Below are 18,584 nucleotides of genomic sequence, written 5' to 3'. Positions count from 1 at the left end.
GCCTCGCTCTTAAATACCTTGTTTGCGTTACTTGCTTGGTTTTTACACCATTTTCTTTTCTGATACCTTACTTTGAAAAGAGGGAACGTGAGGGAAAATCGCAACGTGAAAATAAAAGCTGACAGTAAAGACATGAGCGGGGAGAAAACCCGACGCAGGTGACAGTCCGCACAAAGCTGCGTACCAGCAGGAATGCAGAGCAGAGAGGAGGCCGTTTGATGTTCTGATCCACCGCTTTATCGCACGTTTTCCCGTATAGCTTAAACCATCTTCCCGTAATGCTAAAGGAAAGGCTTCCATTGCCTTTTATGAGTTGGATCGGTCCTTTAGAGTAACAATATTTTTCTGCCGTTTAATAGACTTAAAACCTTGCAGCTCGTATTGTTGGAAGGCGCTACTGACACACGATGTCCGCCGAGCTCGGTCGGCTGAGGTTGGTTGTCGTTCCGGCTACCGTCCCAACCTGCGTATCTGGCAGGTCTCAGAGCGATCTTCGGCAAAGAAAACCGACCCAGTTCAGTGTTCCCTTCCCAACTCCAATTATTCCTTTCTTTTTTGTTAAATCTTTAGCCTAAACCCTCTGCTTTTCTTCAGTAATTTCCTCAATTATCCAGTTTGTTTTACAGACATTTCCATTTAATGTGGAATTTGCTGTAGAAGTTTCATAAAGACCCCACAAAGGAAACCATTAGCTTACATCTATTTAAATTTATCTAGCCGAACCTCGTGGCTAATCCAAAGGGAGAGCAAAACTGCAGTATACCAGAGGCCTTTAGCAAATAGCTTGTTTTTCCTTCCCTATACAATGCGCCATTATGAGGGTTTTTTTCTGAAGAGAACAATGCAAGCAGCAGCGATGGGAAACTGGAAAAACAAAAGAGGCATTTAGAAGGGACCGGTTTACAGCCTGAAAAGCATTGAATAATGTTACACCTGATAAGAGATACTTTCTCAGAGACCATCGAAAGGGTTTAGCACTGCGGTATTTACTTAAGTGGGATACACCATGCACGTCTAAGCTCATCGATGACTGCTGAGGCTGCTTTGTTGAAGTGGTTTTGCTAAAAAACAGTATTTATGAACCCAACAGGGAGTCAAGTGCTCAACGGCTACAGACTGTATGAATCACGGCAGCATCAGAAGTAGCAAATGTGAAAGCCCGAGGAGTTTAACCAAACGCTTTTCCTCAGGGAAGGAGCCCAGGTGCGGTGGGTGAGCTGAGGGGCTTCAGCGCCTCAGGGGACCCTGGCCTCCTTGGGCAGGAGGTGGACCAAGGGTTTTAGAGCCAACTCCGTCTCTTTCAATTTTTGGTTTTATTTTTAACTTTGCACCTTCTCCCCATTTTTCAAAGGTCGTTCACCTGGGGCCAGGGCGTACAAACGCGATTTTACCACAGAAACGCCCGCCCGGACCCCGCGGCAGCGTTAACCCGCGGCGGCGCCCCAGCCGCCACCGCCGCCCTCACGGCCGCCCGCGGTGAGGCGGGGGGCGGGCCGGCCCGGCCGCACGCATGCTCGCTGCCGCCTCCGACATGGCGGCGCCCAGCGCGGCGCTGAGGCAAAGGCGGGCGGCGGCGGCGGGCGGCGGCGCCCCCGAGGCCCCGGGGCGGGCTGTGGCGGGGCCGGCGGGCAGAGGGGCCGGGCCGCTGCCTCAGGGCACCTTCTGGCTGACCCGTATCGTACTGCTGCGATCCATAGCCCTGCTTTACTGTGAGTCTCCGGGCGCTGCCCCGCGCCTCTTTCTCCGCCGCCCGGGGAGCGGGTGGGCTGCGGGGGGCGGCCGGGCTCGTCCCCACGCAGAGCCCCGTGAAGTCCTGGGTCACCCCCGTCCCTCAAAGCCTCCCCCGCCGCAAAGCCTCAGGCGGGAAGGGGTGAGCCCCGGGGTGCCCCGCGGTGGGTGCTGGCCCTGCCGTGGGGCCCAGGCCGGTGCCGCCGTGTGCGGGGTCCCGCGGGGCGCACGGGGGTGAGTTTGTGTTTGCGGGCCGGGGGGCTGTGGGGTGCTTTGCCCCAGCTCCTGGGCCAGGGAAGCAGCAGTCACAGCGAGGAGCCCTACCTGCTTTCTACCAAAATGCTGCTTAATTTGGGGTGTTTTGTGTATGCAAAGCTCGAGGGGATGACTATGAGGCGAAATGGGAAGAGCCTCTTGTTTTCAACTCTTGCTTTGATGGTGGGACGGGGATCCTGCGGTGGTGTTGGGTGATGTTGGGGGTCCCGTGTCGGTGGAGCCGGATGGAGAGGTTGCTCACACCATGGGGCTGGTACCTGTCAGCAGAGTTGGTCTGAGCTGGTAGTCCTTTTTCTTCAAGGCAGGTGTTGAGAGCTGACTGTGCAAAAGAGAAATGCCTCATCTTCCTCATAAGATGCTAAAGACCTGCTTCTGTGTGTTCAGAGAAACATGAAATCCTTGGGTGCCACCACTACCAGTCAGGACCTGGAACTGCCGTGACCTTAAAATGGTTAATGGTGAAATAATTTTCCAACCTGTGCTCGTTTCAGCTGTGCTTGTTTGGCCCTTGCTTTGGCAGGGAATGCTGAAAGACATGCTCGGAGCCCACTAGTGCTCCACTTAAAAAATATTCACAGTGAAACCTAAACTGACATGTAACACACTATGTTACAAATTCTAAACCTGCCCTAGATTTGTCCACAAAATCGTTAGGATTTGTAGGCTGCCAGCCTGCTTAGATTATTTTGCATCAAAACCATGCAGAAGTTGTAGTTTCGTATGGTTTTGACACGTGCTCTGTTTCTAGTTTGGTTTCAGCTCTCGGTAAAATGCGGGGTTATGACTCTTTCAGTCAAAATGAAAGCGATTCCGATATTCCCCCGTGTGTAAATCCAGACTGCTGAGTTTCCCGTAGCTCAGTTTGCAGTTTCCTTATGAAAAACTGATTAGCGTTCTCGGCTGTGCGTTCGGCAGAGGCCGCCGCTTTCTGATCGCGGATTTGGGGTTATAAATATGCCACATCCCGGCCCAAACGCCATCCTGTAGGATGGTGGCGTGTTCGATGGGAAGGGGCTGGTATGGAGGTGGGAAGGGAGAGGTGGTGGCTGGAGGGGTGGGAGTTGGGAAAGGAGTGATGAGGCAGAGGAGGGTGAAGAGCGAGTCAAACGTATGGCACCTTCTGGTGAGTGGAAGACCTGGTTTGGGGCAGCGAGAGCGGTAAGAGGTGAGGAGCAAGTATCCCATTCAGGGTCAGGTGAGTTACAGCATGGAAGTGATTGAAAGCTACAAGCTGGAGGGAGGAAGGGAGAGTGAGCATTTGTAAGGCAGAGGATGAAGCTGAGATGCCAGGCTGGTGAGTGAAAGCAGCGTAACAGAAAATAGGGAGAACAACTGGATTTGGCACTTTTCAAAAGAGGAAGGGGGAGTAGGAACACCTGAGAGCTGCAGAAGTGGGGAGGAGACCCCAAAATGCTTCCACAGTCCAGAGTGAGGAGACCTTTTTGAGAGAGGTAGCCTCAGAGGAAAGGATTTGGGTCCCAGAGCTGGAAGGAACAGGGCAGGAGGATGGCTCTGTCCCTTGTAATGGAGGAGGTGCCGGAAAGGAAAGGTTCACATGCTCGTTATGCAATTTTGGCTCGACTGCAATCAGGTAACAGTGATTTCTGCTGTTTGTTTTGGTTGAGTAACAGCCAAGGGACCAAAAGCCAGAAACCTGGGCCAGATTTGAGACAGGTCAAATTCTGACTTGGGCAGTCGCTTGCAGGGGTGTTGAGGCTCCAGCTCTGAGCCCACTGGGGGGTGCGGGGGAGATGCTGCACAGCCTACAACTGAAGCACTCGTGGAGTGGGAGCTAACTGGTGTGTCTGAGATGGGGAGCTTGCGAAGAGGGAGATTCCTCTGTCAAAGGCTGCAAAACCATGACAGGGCTCTTGGGGTGGGATGCTCTTGAGGGAAGGTGGGTTGCCTTTTGATCTCTTCTGAGAGCCTGGGTTTAGAAACAGCAGAAAACAATTTAAAGCCTCTGTGCCAAGCACCTCTTGCAAGCTCTTTTCTGAAGATGGAACCATTTACTCTGACAGATTATTTTTTTTTCCCAGACGTGGCGATTCTGCACACGCCGAGTCTCAGACTTGCTGAGGAAACGGTTGATGCCGTTGTGACAGTTTGACATTCCTCAGTCGTGGGATGTTTTTCCCCCTTCTTTCATTTCACCCTTTTAAACGTAACCCTTTCATTCCTGCTGTGTTCAGCAACAAATCCTTTGGGGGCACGTTGTGCTAAGCTATCAGGAAAGTGGTCACCCCGGGATGATTGCAGCTCCTGCCTGTTAGTGCAGCTGTGTGAGCTGAAAGCTTGTGCTCCCTCCTAGGTGGAAAGGGAGGGGTGGGAGAGTGAAGGACCCTGAGGGTGGGATGGAGAGAAACGTGATTTGGGGTGCGCAGTGATGCTGAGATGAGGAGCAGAATTGCCAGGGGGTGATTTGGGGGTCTGCCACATCCTTCCTGCCCCCCACTCCACTCTTTAGAGGCTGTTTTATTGCCTGACGTGAACTGGGGAAATGCTTTCTTTCCCTTTGAATCTTTTGTGGAAGGACAGGCAGAGCAAGGCAGGTGTGAAGTGTCCCTCTGGGTGCCCTCCCTTCTCCCCCACCCCCTTTGGTTATAACAGCTCTCTTCTTTTTTTTTTTAAGGGGGTTTCCAGAAGCAGCCAGAGCCTGGGAAGTCCCTGGCAAAGCAGCTGCTGTCTGAGAGGCAGGTTAGAGATGGGAAGATGGGAAGGTGGGAAAGGAGCTGATGATTCGTGGAAGCCAGTGACCAAAACCACCTGCTGCTTGCAGGAGTGGGAAGGTCAGGCAACATGGATCCAGGCTGCAAGTGCTCGGCGAGCTTTGCTCTTTGCAGCAGGGCTGTGCCAGGGGGGTCCTCCACTAAGGTAAATGAAACGGCTGTCTGTGCAATTCTGTTTTTAAGAGCAGCTGGCACTGTGCACTTGCAAATTAGGTGACACTCAAGTTCTTCTAACTGACAGCCCTCAGAGACATTTTCAGATCTGAGACCTCTTTCTCCACCAAGTGAGTGTGGGCAGACCAAGTTGTAAAACCCTTCCGGAGGAGTAGAGTGTGAAGTAACGCAGAATCCAGCCCTGAGCGCTGAGGAACAGAACAATTCCATAGGTCTTGCCCTGTGCTCTGCTGCCAGACCCCCCTCTGGTTCTGTAGAGGCATCTGTCCTGGGGTGCCAATTGGAGAGACCTGTTTCATGGACTTCCACCGTTGCCATGTGTCCGTCACTGGGTAATAGCAGTCTCTGATAGAGCAATTCATGGGACAGGGAGGCTTGGAGAAATGTCGTTTTGAGATTTGAAGGTTTTGTGTCCTGGTCTTGCACTGTGTGTTTGTTCTTTGTGGCGGCAATTGGCATTTTGCAAACACAGAAAGTCTTTGAGGTCTTGTTGGAAATTCTGTTACAAGTAAATAGCTGGTCCCATAGCTCTTGACAACAAATGTGCGTTATTTGCTCCCTTCACCCTCCTTCTAAATCATTAGGTGCCCTTTTTGGATGATTACTATCATCAGATTCCAGATGTAGAAGTTTAAGTAATTAGACACCACCCTTCCCAATTTCAGCCAGGCTCTGTAGAGTGCTTTGAAATAAAAGCTTTTATTTCAATCCAGTTTATCTTCCTTCTCCTTATGTATTGTTTAATAGTAGTATTTTCTTTCCCCAGAGCTAGAGCTATGGGAGGTTCATGCTACTTCTTCCTAATTCTGAAATCTAAAGCCTTCTCATGGGGGGTTTGGCTTCCTGTAGGTTCCTGGCTCTCCCCGGTGTCCTTCCTCCTCTCTCTCTGCCATCTCCCCTGCTTTCCCCCTTCTCTTCCCTCAGTTATATTAAAAGGCTCCCAGTAGCTTTCAGCTTGCCTAGTCGGGATTATAGCACATCTTCAGATGCTTTTTCTCCCCCGAAAGGTTTTATTTCAGCGCGGTGCTTGCTAGCAAGCTTGCACAACAAAGGCAGTATGTTAGCGCTGTGTCCCCTTAGCAAGCTACGTGCCCCCCCGTTTAACTCTGCACGAAAGAGCTGTGTGAGCGAGGCAGAGGTGCATTTGGTCCTGAACAAAGCACTTTCACCATGGGAAGACAAATTTGTAGCAAGCAGCGATAGTTTAAAAGAAATATCAAGAACTGAGGAGAGAATCTGTCTCCCAGTCTGCTGTTTGTCCAGAGCTGAGCTGGAGCAGAGGGATCTTCTCAGGGCATCCCCCGGCTGCAGGCTGGACTGCCCCTGGTGTGGTTTTGAACAGTCTGGGTCCCGTGGGGAAGCTTTCTGGCAGTGCCACAGCCCAGCCTTTTCTGTTTGCTTTCGCATTATTTCAAACAAAGAGGCAATGGGGAGATAAGCCTCCAAAGGCACAGCCCCGAAGTCTTGGGCTTCGCTGGGAATGGCAATAAACCAGAAAAGTGTTACGAACAGACTACTTTGTGTGATTATTTAGGGCTGCAGGGTTGCACAATGAAAAAGGGGTGCTTGGTTTCACGCTGGCTCTTTGCTCAGTACTACGGTGTTGTTGCTTCTGTGTTGCAAAACTTTGCAGGGGAATTTATCAGTTGAAAACTTATTTGGTTCATTTCTCTGATAATCATGAAAAGACCGCCTATATTGTCCCCCTTCTTCTTTTCAGTAGCACAACCTCAGCTTGCCAGCATCTAGCAATGGGCCTTTTTTGAAGGTCAAAGGTGCACATGATATATGGCTCCAGGCAGATTTTTTTGGTGTGTGCGCAAAATGTAGTTTGGTTTTCATGCAAAGCTCTGCTCTTGGTTCATTTCTTCTTGTGGTTTGGGCTTTAAGTAAAAGTTAAGACTTCTTTTAATGGGGGGAGAGAGAAAGCCATATGACCGGAAAGTTTTGGATTTCACATCTTTAAATCTTTACAGAGCATGAAGAATGGGATTCTCTCATTCTCCTACCATGACAGGCTGAGCCTGGACCGGGGGGAAAGGAACTGAGGTGACAGGGCAATATGGATAGACCAAATCATTTCAGATGGGTGATTCTTGTGTTGCATGCTTGGGTTGTGTTTATTGGTAGCATGTGGGTTTGAACAAGGAGCGCGTTCAGTTTGGGGGGAGAGAGGGGGCTGGGAGGGGAAGGAGAAGGTGGAGGGGGAGAGTTAATGGAAAAGTACAGTAAAGCACCTTCTGAGGTGAGAATAAGTAGTGAAGGTCTATTAGCAGTTGACGACAATTTACATGTATTACTTCTGTAAAGATCAGCTCGCAGCAGGTAGAGGAGCGTGCTCCCATGTGAGCTGTCAACAGCTCCGTCTGCCTCCTGAGTGGGAGGGAGCATGGGAGTCGCTGAGCCTGAGGGTTTTTTTTTTTTCAATCTGCAAAGGAGCAAATAGTCTGAAGAACGGCAAAGTGCTTCAGGTGAAAAGAGAGGAGGCTGGCATGGGCTGAAGATACCCAAATCCGGGAAGTATTGGTAAAAAGTCCAGGCAGTGAGCAGCCACAGGGGTGATGGGTGAGGTGATGGGGTTTTATACTGGGTTTGGAGACTTGGAGGTGTGCAGAGCTGTGCTGGGAGTCTGCAGGGGGTGTCCCTGAATTAGGAGCCTGGCCATGGCCTCTCATCATTCCAATCTGTGATGCCGGAAAGGATAGACAAGGGGAAAACATCGGCTTCTGGGTCCGGGTAGGCAAAGTGCATCCTCAACACTGAAAAAGTGCCCTTCTCGGCTCTGCTCTCATTTTGTAGGATGATGCCAGAGAGTGAGAGTCATTCTGAGGGGTTTGGCCTTCGAAACGGCCTGGAAGGAGTGGGTGACCCTGGGCCAGGCCCTGCGAGCTTGCTCCATCCTGGGGGAATCCACCGTGGACTCCTCGGTGCAGTATATGCCCAAGCTGGAGGTAGCTCAGGTGCTGGTGGAGACAAGCTTCGTGGTGCGTAGGAATGCAAGTGTTTGTGCTGTCAGTTCAGGGTGTATTTTTTCTTGCAAGAACAGAAGACACCGATGAATGCATCGCTCAGGAGGAAGGCGGCTTCTCCTGAGCGAGATGCAGCGTCCTGCAGCTCTGTTGGTGACCGAGACGCTGCCCGCTTGCCGGGCTAACAGCAGTGCTCAGCAGCTGCCCGCTCAGACTCTCACCGTTCCAGCATCCCTTTGGGTAAAACCCTTCTCTCTTTGCGGCCAGAGATGAGAACATCCCTGGGCTGAGACAAACCTTGCGGACATCCAGGAGCGCAGCTTTACAGAGCTTTTGGAGAGGCCGAGGCAGATGCAGTGCCGTTGCTCGAGCAGGCTCAGTGCCTTGGACCCCATGGCGTGGTTGAACCCAGCATCGGCTGAATTACTAACCGGTGAATTCTGGTTCATGTAACTGAACTTCTCTGCCACCCTCTTGCCAGGAAGAAGCTACAGGACAAACAAGAGAAGCAGTTAACCTTGCCCCATGCCCTGGCAGCGTGGCAGTGCAGCGGGCATGCCAGCAAGCGCCCAAGGTGGAAGCAAACGTGCTTGACCATGTTTACCTGGACGGAGTGGGAAGATGGAGAGTGGAAGATCCCCAAATATGAGGCCGGAGGGAGAGAAGCTTCTGAATAGGGGTTAAGGAAGAAAAACACAGGCTTTGGGGGCAAAAGGGACTTCCCCTTGCGCCCAACTAAGCCAAGATCATGGGGAAGGTTCCTGGAGAAGCGTCTAGGGTCTGTATTATAGTCAATTTAAGAATACAGTTTCTTGAGAGAAGTTCAGGGGGAGGAAGCAATGACAAGCTGATGAATAACTTTTTTTTTTTTTTTTCCCCTGAATCTATGCATCTTCTGTGTTGCTGAAATCCTTTGCAGAATCTGTGTTTACTTTCAACTCTTGCATGTGGCTGGTAACATGGGAACTGCTGCCTACAGGGTGAAGCCTCTTGAAGGCTTAGCTGGTGCCTTGGGAGAGCAGGTGTAGATGATTTGGTGGTGGGGTTTGAGAAGCGGGTGCTGCCTGATGGATGTGCCCTTCAAAGGTGCTCCAACAGACACTGGCGATGAGTGGGAGAGGGAGCACGGTGCGAGACGGGCTCAGCTTGGGGAGTGTCCAGGAGAGGGAGCTGGATCCGGGACGGAGCAGCACGTCTAGGAAACGCTGCTCCCGGGTGAGCAACACACGGCGCTCGCCGGGCGTGGGCCCCGATGGCTCGGGAGGGCGATGGATCGAAACGTAGGTGGAACCGTCGGCTCTCGGTTTGGGTTAGATGAGTTCTTCCTCAAATTAAGGCTGTTGCTGATGGGATTTAGCTGTGAAATCATGATATATGAAATATCGGCAGCCCAGCGTCTTGTGAGAAATCGGTGCTCTGGGAGAAAACCACTTGGGAGCCCAAACTGGGCAGTCTTTAGATGTGCAGCTCATGCCAGCCTGTCATGCAGTCTTTGCTTTCAGACTTAAAAAGGCTGTACAATATTTTATACGTACAATGTGTACTTTTCTGCAATTGCTATAGTTTCTTAATTTACCCTTTCCTTGTTTATCTTGCATACTGTGCAGGGGCCTAATTTAGATCTTTTTTTTAGAAGAAAACCTGCTTAGCAGTTATGGGTTGGGGCAGCGATTTCTATAACATTTAGAGGTGAATTTGATTAGCACTTTTGGAAAACTGTGGAGCAAATTGCAGTGCTAATCAAGGGAAACTGAGCCATGGAGTTTTAAGGCAGAATTGTTTTTTTTTTTTAACCAGAAATGAAGATATTAAGTTGTTTTGAGGCTCAGAAGTGTTATATTTCTGCGTGTTCCATGTGTCAGGCTTTCTGAACGCACAGTTGTGCCAGAGTGGTGGTAGAAAAATATGAATACTCTAAAATATAAACAGCTTAATTTACAGTCTGAAGCTGATTCTTTAGTGTTATGACCAGGTTTTTTCCTCTTGTCCCTCCCTGTCTGTAATGCAGTTAAATATTCTGCATGTCTTTTATTCATTTGTAAAATCCTTCACTGTGTATAAAAGATGGATGGAAGGAGAGGCAACCAATTAACCCCCCAACTTTAGTGTGTTAGTGCTGTGATTCAGGATCTGTTGAAATCGGTGGGAACCCTCCCAGTGACCTCAGATACGTGCTGGATGGTGAGTTTTAGTGGTTTTTCAAATGAGAGCGAAATACAGGTTGTGTGCAAAGTGATGGAACAAGTGTAAAGTGGATTAACTGGAATCCTTTGGAGACCTTTGTGTGTGTCTGGGGGGAGCAGGACATTTATTTTTATTCCCTGGGACAGCAGACTTTGGGTTGCTAGTCGAACTTCAAAGAAAAGGGAATCCAGGCCTGAGCTCGGGGTATAGTATCCCATGGACTTTCCACCAGTGCTCCCAGTAAAGAGACACCCACCAGATGAACACCAGAATTCATGTTTGCAGAATGACGGTATTCAGATAAGGAAGGAAGCGGATTTGATCATTAACTAAGGAAGGCTGGGGGGAGACAGATCGGCCTTTTGCAAGGCCTCTGGTATTGCTGCATGTGACGTGGCTGGTGTTTGGATAATGTTTGAAAGATGGGTAAGTTAGCTGCTGGGAGCAAAACGCATGCAGCATAATCAGGAAATGTTGGCCTTCGTCATTTTTTTTTCTGAGAAATGGAGATTACTGCAGTTCCGAACTGCAAATTGGTAACTGGAAGAGATTCCTAAAATATGAGATAATCCCTAGAAGCTGACCAACTTGCTCTGTAGAACGTCAAATTCTAGGTCTATAATCTGTAATTAAATTGCTTATGTGCTGTTAAAAAAAGCATCTGGCTGTTCTAAGATTGTCCAGTGCAAGAGCATAGACACTATAAATGAGAGAGCTGTAGTGACATGTGAAAAGTAGCAATTTAGAGGACAGGAAAATATTAAGACTTTGTATTTCCAACCTACCAGGATGTGAGAGGATCCAGAAGGTCAACCCATAGCATAACTACTGTCTTGTGCAATTGCGATGGATAACCGTTAACCATTACCCTGCCAGAAGAATTAAGGCGTCCTTTAGATGCCCCTTAAATGGTGTGTATGAGTTTAAGATGTCACGTTAACAATATTTTGGAATATTAAGTGTTGTCAATAAAAGGAGAAAAAATCCAATGCACAGGTAGCATTGTGTAAAAGTGGAGATATGTTGTCCTCTGAAGTCAAAGCATAACTGTGCAGGCGCAGTCTGCTGTGGGTTATTTGTCCTGGGAGCAGCGGACTGTAAATCACCACCAACAACAAAACCCATGCTGGAGCTGTTGTCTATTTACACTGCAAAATGATTTGTGAAACTGAAATAGGAGGTGTCAGAAAGTACAGCTGCGGCTTTGCTGCTGCAAAGCTGAAGGGAGTTGCGTGTGCTCTTCTGGCCGCTTCAGCTGCGCTCTCCAGTATCCGTGCGTGAACCGAGGGGTTCTCGGTGTCTCCTTTCCAAATGCTTTTTGTAGAAGGGAAATTCTGTCTGCGAGTCTTGAAATTAATGCTTTACTTTCACTTGTACTCTGCAGTGCAATTAAGCTGTTTTCCTCATCTGCACTGGGAGATGAATAGCGTATGTGACTAACCTAGGGTCACACAGAGTCTAACAGAGCTGGGCTGAGCCTCCTATTTCTACACTGGGTCAGGTCGCTCGGTTACAGGGAGCTTTTCCCAGAAGTGCATTGTTGAGTTTGCCTGAAGCAAGTGGCATGTCCCTTACAGCTGTTGAGGAGAAAATTATCCAGAAACAGATGCTTTGCCATTTCCTGGTGTGAAGGCAGAGACAGTATTTATAGAATTCCTCTGCCTTCTGCATCGTGGTTAATAGAAATGACTGTGTTTTGTATTTTAATGGGGATGTGAATAAATTCCTTCCCGAGGCGTGAATATGCTAATGTAACTTTGGACTCAAAATATGTATTTCAGCCTGGACAATTTCTAATACTGTTCCCCCCTCCCCCCCTTTTTGTTTTCTTCTAGTTGTGGCCTTCCTGGTGGCGTACCATCAAAACAAGCAGCTAATAGGAGAGGAGGGGCTGCTGCCTTGTAAACTGTACCTGCAGAATGTCAAAAAGTATTTCAAAGGGAAGATAAACCTGGATGCTCTGAGCTACGCGCCAACGATCATCTGGTTTCTGGACTGGTCAGACATGGACAGCATCTTGGACTACCTCTCCCTGTTTGGCCTGGCAACTTCAGCCTTTGTGTTGGTAACTGGATGTGCAAACATGGTCCTCATGGCTGTCCTGTGGGTTCTCTACCTCTCGTTGGTCAATGTCGGACAGATCTGGTAGGTTGACAATCTCTCTGCTTTGTTTTGCACTGTGATCTCTTGTGTTCATTGTACACATTGACTTCCTATTACCATTTGAGGTTGGTAATCTGGTAAGGAGCGATGTAGGAATGTGAGATAAGGAAAGCATTTGGCAAAAGTGAGTTATGGGTGTGCTCCTGCTCTCCCTCTTACCTGGGATATCTGCTCTGGCTTCTGTTGTCCTCTGTGAGAGGCAAATTGGCTGCATAATGTGCTGTGCTGCACGTTGTCCCTGCTGTGGAGTGCTTTCCGTCATGGCTGTTGCAAGGGAATTCCCCTAATAATTACCTTTTGAGACGGTTTCTCAATTTTCAGTTCTATCCAGAAGAGAGCTGGAACACTCAGGATAAGTACGTAAAACCCGCGGGGGAAAACATAAAGGAGGAGAAACGTCTGCGCATCGCCTTGCTGCGGGGAAAGACTGTGGTGCAAAATGAAAGGCTGCAGGTGGTCCTCACAGTGATCAAGGCACCAATTATATCTGTTGAGGATGGGCCCTTAGGAGACCATATTTCCTCGACTGACCCCTTCGAGTACCTCTCTACCGGTAGCAGAGGTGATATGGTAACTTTGGGGAGGTAAAAAGTCACGCTCTGAAGGGGAGCCTAAGCTGTGAACGTGATACAGCTGTGTCATTGAGAGGTTCTGGCTCTACAACACACTACAGGACACCTTCTGTATACATGAGCTCAGTGAATTTAATTTTAAGGATTTGCATGTGCTTGGGCAGCCTTGCGTCTTGTCCTGTCCCATTCATTCCTATCCTACTCCAGATGGTATGTAAGTGGGTGAAGGATAACAGCTTCAGTTTTCTGAAAAGCTCTATTCTCCGAGCTCTTAACTCAGCCTGAACTTAAGACTGTGAAAGAAAGCCACAAAATTTGAAAAATAACTTGGTGGATAGTTTTCCATTGCCCACTTCCAAGTTATTCCACAATTGCTTGTCTATTTTTCTAGATGTTTTATGTTACAGGGCAAGAATTCAAGCATCATCCTGCTCTCATTTCCAGAGATACAGGAGCCTGTGTCACTGTAGCAGCAAAATCTGGATGTGTTCCTTGACTTCTTTCTCTGTACAGTTCTGTTTGGGGGCGGGATGGACACACCACCCTACAACCTCCCCCTCAAGCTGCAAAGGTTTTGTAGCTGAAAGTTGGAGCTGCAGTGACTCCCGAGGCTGAAGGCTTGGTCTGGCTTGCTTCTGGTGTAGTGGGCTACCTAAAGCATTAGCAATGACGGGCTTTCTTCATTAGTGCCCACAAGGCACTCTGGAGCGCTCCGCGTACTGGTGCCGCTGCTGTAGCAGTGTTGTTATGTCCTTGTAGTTTTGATTTAAGAAAAAGCTAGCTGGAACGTGTTCTCCGGGTCTCGTTGGGCAGTTGCGGTCTGTGCTGGTCCTCTGCTCCCAGTTGCTTTTCCTGGTACAGGCAGGCTGAAGGCAGAGGTGAGATGTCCTCTCTGCCGGTGCTGGAGGGGTGACAGCCCTGCAGAACTCTCGAGTTTTTGCTGAAAGCAATCCAGTTGTGCCCGTTGAATGCGTGGCTGTTTTGTCATCTTTCAAGTCTTCAAGGGACAGGTGGAAGGCAGGGGGTAGAGAGGGCAGCCCGTTTCCACTGCTGCACCGAACCACCACCAGAGTCCAGTGGGCCGTGTCCAAACGCCTCTTCCTGCGGGGGGTGAGAAGCTCCCGGCCAAGCGCTGGGTCTCTGCAGCTCTGAAGACAATGAGCTGGCCAGCAGGAATGCGAGCGGGGCCCTGAGCTTGCCTTTTGTGGATGCTGTGGTTGAAAGGAATTGACTCTTGATATTTGAGATAAGGCTGTGTTGTCTTTTTTTTTTTTCCCTCCTTTGCTACTTCAGACTTGGAGTTTAAACATTACTCTGGCGCAGGCAGGTGGCTCCTGGTGTACAGCAATAATGCGCCAAGGGAATGGGTCAGGTGCTTCTGGGGAAGGGGTGAGAGAGAAAAGAGGGGGGGACAGAAGGCATTGCCTCCACTTCATCTCATCTTAATTGTGGCATCAAATATATTAAACAGGAAATTGGGTGGTTCTTGTAAAAGGGTGAGGGAAAAGAATCAAAGCAACCCAGCAGTACAATTCATTCAGCTGTGGTTACATTTTTCATTAGATCCTCTGCAATGGGTCACTGGGTGGTCAAAACCGTATTATTATTGTGCATGCAGTGTGACGTTCAGTTCCTGGAGAAGGGGATGCTGGGTGGCTGGGTGCTTACGGCGCAAGCAAACATGGGGAGAGAGCGAAGGGGGGATTGACTAATTTCTCCCCGTCATTCAGGGCATTGTGGTGGCACGAGGGATGAGCCGAGAGTACCTGAAATCTCATGAACTCCGCCGCTGATCGTGGGTGGGTAGCGGCATTGGCCTTGAAACTAAGGCTGCCTTTGACACTTGCTTTTCACGTTGTTTGTAGGTGAGGTTAGATGGTCCCTTAACTTTGCCTTACGCTCACAGTTGGGCAGATTGAGAGGTTTTGATGAGTTCTGGTTGTTCTCCAAAGCCTGTTGAAGACCCCAGTGACCCCTTATAAAGGGAGAAAGGACAATGATGTCAGGCATTCCCGATCAGAGTTACAGGATAGCTCAGCAAAGAGGCGTCTGAAATGAGGAAGAAATTCCTCCTGTGGCCATATTTTTTTGCAGTTATCGTATGACCTTTCCTGGCGTTCCTCTGCAGCGGGCAGGCGTGACTGCTGTGAGCCGGCACTGCTGGGCTGGGCACGGACCCGTGGGCTCACCCGATCCAGAAAAATCCTTGCAGTAGTAGCCTGGGAAGCTAGTTCAAGGCAGATATGGGGTGATAAGGCAGAACAGAGTTCTCTTCTTCAGGCCAGTGAAGAACAACTTATTCCTTTTATTGCCTTTTCTCTTTCTATTTTAATTTTAAATGTTTCTATTTGTTTTGGGCTGGAGTCTCCAGATACCGGGCGCTGCTGAAGGAGTGAATCTTTCAACTGCTGTCCAGCTGGCTTGGGCTCAGAGTCAGAGGAAGCTTTAGAAGAGCAAATGGTCTCCTTTGAAGGGCAGGACGCGTTGCCTGCCTGCCCGGGACTGCTGACCTCCACCTGCGAGCTGGGGAATACACTGTGTGCCTGGGGACAGCTGAGCCTGCTGTGACAGCACGGCGAGGGACCAGCTAAAGGTCTTTGAGGGCGTTACAACCCTCCAGAAAGCTGCTCCTGGAACAGGCTGATGTGAGCTATTTGTGATGGATTTTGTGGGATAAAGGTTACTTTGGCAACCTGAAATCCTGAGGACTGGGGCCAGGATGTTGGCCTGCTCTGAATTTGGATAACTACAAAATAACAGCTCCAAAACCTTTGCCAGTTTGCTGTTGGCTCTGCTAAAGTGCAGGTGAACTGTCTGAACTTAGGCGGGTCTCAAAACTAGGCGAGCTTTTAGAGAACAGCCTATCGATTTTGGTACCCGTGAAATGCGGGGCCGAGATTGCCTTTACCAAATTTGAAAGTGGAATGTGCAGGGAAGCTTTTGTAATTCTGGGCACTCTGTTCCCAAAACAGCTGTGGTATTCGGGGTCTGCTCAGACTAAACCTGGACGTGTTCTCTGGGTCACGGGGCACATGTACAGTGGTGCTGCACTTGCATCAACAGCTCGGTGCATCTGTCTTGAAATACTGGATCCCCCCCCCCCCCTCCATTTTGAACTTTTCCTTTTGAAGTAGGGGGAGACTGTCAAGAATCCAAAAATCTGCCAGTGCGAAAGAATATATGTCTGACCCATAGGCTGGGTGAAGTGCTTAATCATTATGTTAATTTTAGCCTTGATTTTTCTGGTAATTTCTGCAGACTATGCCTAATTTCAGTAAAATAATAATAGTAAGAAGTGGTCCTGGTTTGAGTATAATAGGAGCTAATTAATGAAGCTAAAGATGCTTAAAAAGATTGTGTGGGAATTCCCTGGACTTTGCAGTCTGCAAGATAGACACCAAGTCCCGCTCGTCTAGGTTCGGTCACTGGAAGAAGAGTGCAGCTCCCCAGGTCCAATTCGAATGGCTTTGCCTTTCTCCCTGCTTCCTCCCTCCTGAATATTATTATAATGGATTGTCATACATTTAAACAAGAATGGGAAAAGCTGCCCCTTTGTTTAGAAATCAAAATACTTGTTGCAGGTGACCTCGTGAAACTTCCATTTGTGGCTTTATTCCCTACGGTTTCTGCTGGGGCAAATGCCTGCAGGGAGGGACCATCAGCAGTAGAGGTGCTTTGTTAGGACAGGCTCTCTGGGAGAGGCGTTCCGGCAGAAGTTGAATCATTTTAGTACCAGAATAACTCATGCACTTCTAAAGTGAATTTGTAATTCTGGAATAAAATCACTTTTATCCCACAGTAAGGTGTCTCCAGAGAGCTATTACATTTTCTTATATAAACAAACTTTTGAACTACTCTGCTACTGATCTCCTGTTTCTTCTTCTGTTGTTTCCTCACTGAACCCCCCCTACTCCCAGCATTTTGAAATGTCATCTCAAAACCCTTCCTCTCCCTCGGTTGTTGTGTTGTTTCATCCTACAGAGCGTATTGCCCACTGTTAGAGAGCATTCAGTGGTACAGTTTGTAAGACACTTGATACAAAAGCTAGAATTGTGGGGTTTTAAATCCTCTTGCCTCTTTTTCTTTCATGACTAAGATTCTGGTAGAGTTACAAGAGCTCAAGGGAATAGGTTAAACAAGCCAATAAATAAAATGTTATAGCATGAGGTGGCTACAGCGTTCTTTTCAGTGTATTCTTCCCTTGTGGAAAATGTTGGTGGAGCTACTGCTAACAGGTATTTAGGGTAAAATAAGGCTAAGCAGCACACCCCTTTTTTTTTTTCCTAAGGAATATGAAACTGAACAGTGCTTCGTCACCCTACAGCCCCAGAGACTGCGGGCGAGGGCCGAGGAGCCGTGCTCACCTGCCCTTCGGAGCCCATGAGCCCTTCGGAGCCCGTGTGCCCAGGTGGTTTCCAAGAAGTTGCAGGTGCTGCAACGCTTTTCTAAAGCATGGAGGGGAGGATGTGCCTGTCTTTCTGGCCCCAAATGCCTGGTGTTTTTTCATATTCAGCTGATTGAACATAATATTAACAGCTTTTAACTTTGATATTAAGGACTTATCGGAGGGACAGCTATTCTGCAGGTCACGAAAGCACGTCTCTGAGGCTTGTAATTTAATTGCAATTAAATTACTGTCCTCAGAAGTTCATTTACAAGAGAGAAAGAAGAAGGCTTTGTATGTCATGGAGGTTTTGTGGTTTATATGTCTCATTAAAAACCACTTGACCTATGCAGGACTTTAATCACAGTCTCTGTGTGCTAGCAGATGAACTGGTGGCTGGTTCAGGCTGAACTCCATTAAATGCTAAGGGGCTGATGAGATGCTCAGGACTGTGTTTTCACTCTCCAGGGGGGCATTAGTAGCCATTAAATGGGCCTCTTCCCTACTTTCTTTCCTCTTATATTCTACAGCTTTGGTTTTCTAGTATAAAGCACTGGGGTTTTTGTCTGGTGTCATCCTATCCAGTAAAGGTTAGAAACAGATCTCTTCTGAGTTTCTTATTGCAGCTTGTAAAACAGCCAGCATGTGAATTGTGGGCTGGATTTGGCAAAAGGCCGTTCCCATTTTTGAGCGTACTGGTTTGTGACCCTCTTATGATGAGGCCACAGCACTCTGGGAGATACTCATTTTATGACTAGGAGAGTCCTAGTCTGACACGCCAAATGCAGATGGAAGAATCGCCCTTTGAGCTTCCAGCAGACCAGGGCCGGATCAAGGGTGAATGAACGTACCCACACAGGTGCACTTGAGCTCATGCACGTTTTATTAAGTAGCATGGGTAATTCGATAAGACTTTTTTGACTGCCCCCGAGCAAGCAAACACTGAAAGATCAGAAGCCGTGCAAGTAAGGGATAGGAGCTTGCATGTCCTGGGTTTCATCGGTACGCTTGGTTCACTTGGGAACTTCTCTGAGAACTTCTGTGCAGGCAGGAATGGATGTGTCAGGCTGTACTTAACTGTGTGACCTTGGTGAGGTCTTCCCATCACTCTATATCCTGCTTGATCTGCCTCTCTGGAAGTAATACAAGCTTGTACTGAGGGACCGTAAGACTTGATTGATGTCAGCTTTACAGATTTTAAAGTTTGAAGTGCAAGCGAAAATTAATGTTGTGCCTGAATCCAGTGTACTACTTTGTGTATTAAAAAAAAAGTATCTAGGATTTTAGATGAATCACGTTAACAAATACCACCTTGTTGCCTATGCTGAGTTGGAGTCGTTTGAAGTTTGCTTGGGGCTTTGCAAATAACCCACTTGCAAAGAACCCTTTTTGCAACCTGGCTTTA

General features: G+C 48.6%; 1 protein-coding gene across 5 annotated transcripts in view; it reads left to right on the top strand.

The window, feature by feature from the left end:
* The first annotated feature begins 1,495 nt into the window (after positions 1 to 1,495).
* Positions 1,496 to 18,584, top strand: part of LMF1 (lipase maturation factor 1) — a 208,704-nt gene continuing 191,615 nt past the window's right edge. Inside the window, exons 1-2 of one of the 5 annotated variants that reach the window (XM_075104693.1) lie at positions 1,496 to 1,709; positions 11,896 to 12,205. In XM_075104693.1, coding sequence (XP_074960794.1) covers positions 1,511 to 1,709; positions 11,896 to 12,205 — 509 coding nt within the window. In that variant the 5' untranslated portion in view covers positions 1,496 to 1,510. Of the gene's footprint in view, positions 1,710 to 9,101; positions 9,157 to 10,467; positions 10,487 to 11,200; positions 11,334 to 11,895; positions 12,206 to 18,584 lie in introns of those variants that run through there. The other 4 variants (XM_075104700.1, XM_075104695.1, XM_075104696.1 and 1 more) reach the window with 4 other exon arrangements.

The sequence above is a fragment of the Phalacrocorax aristotelis genome, chromosome 10 (assembly GCF_949628215.1).
Source record: "Phalacrocorax aristotelis chromosome 10, bGulAri2.1, whole genome shotgun sequence".
NCBI lineage: Eukaryota > Metazoa > Chordata > Aves > Suliformes > Phalacrocoracidae > Phalacrocorax > Phalacrocorax aristotelis.
The sequence above is the reverse complement of the archived record's forward strand: the minus strand, read 5'-3'. Positions and strand labels throughout refer to the sequence as shown.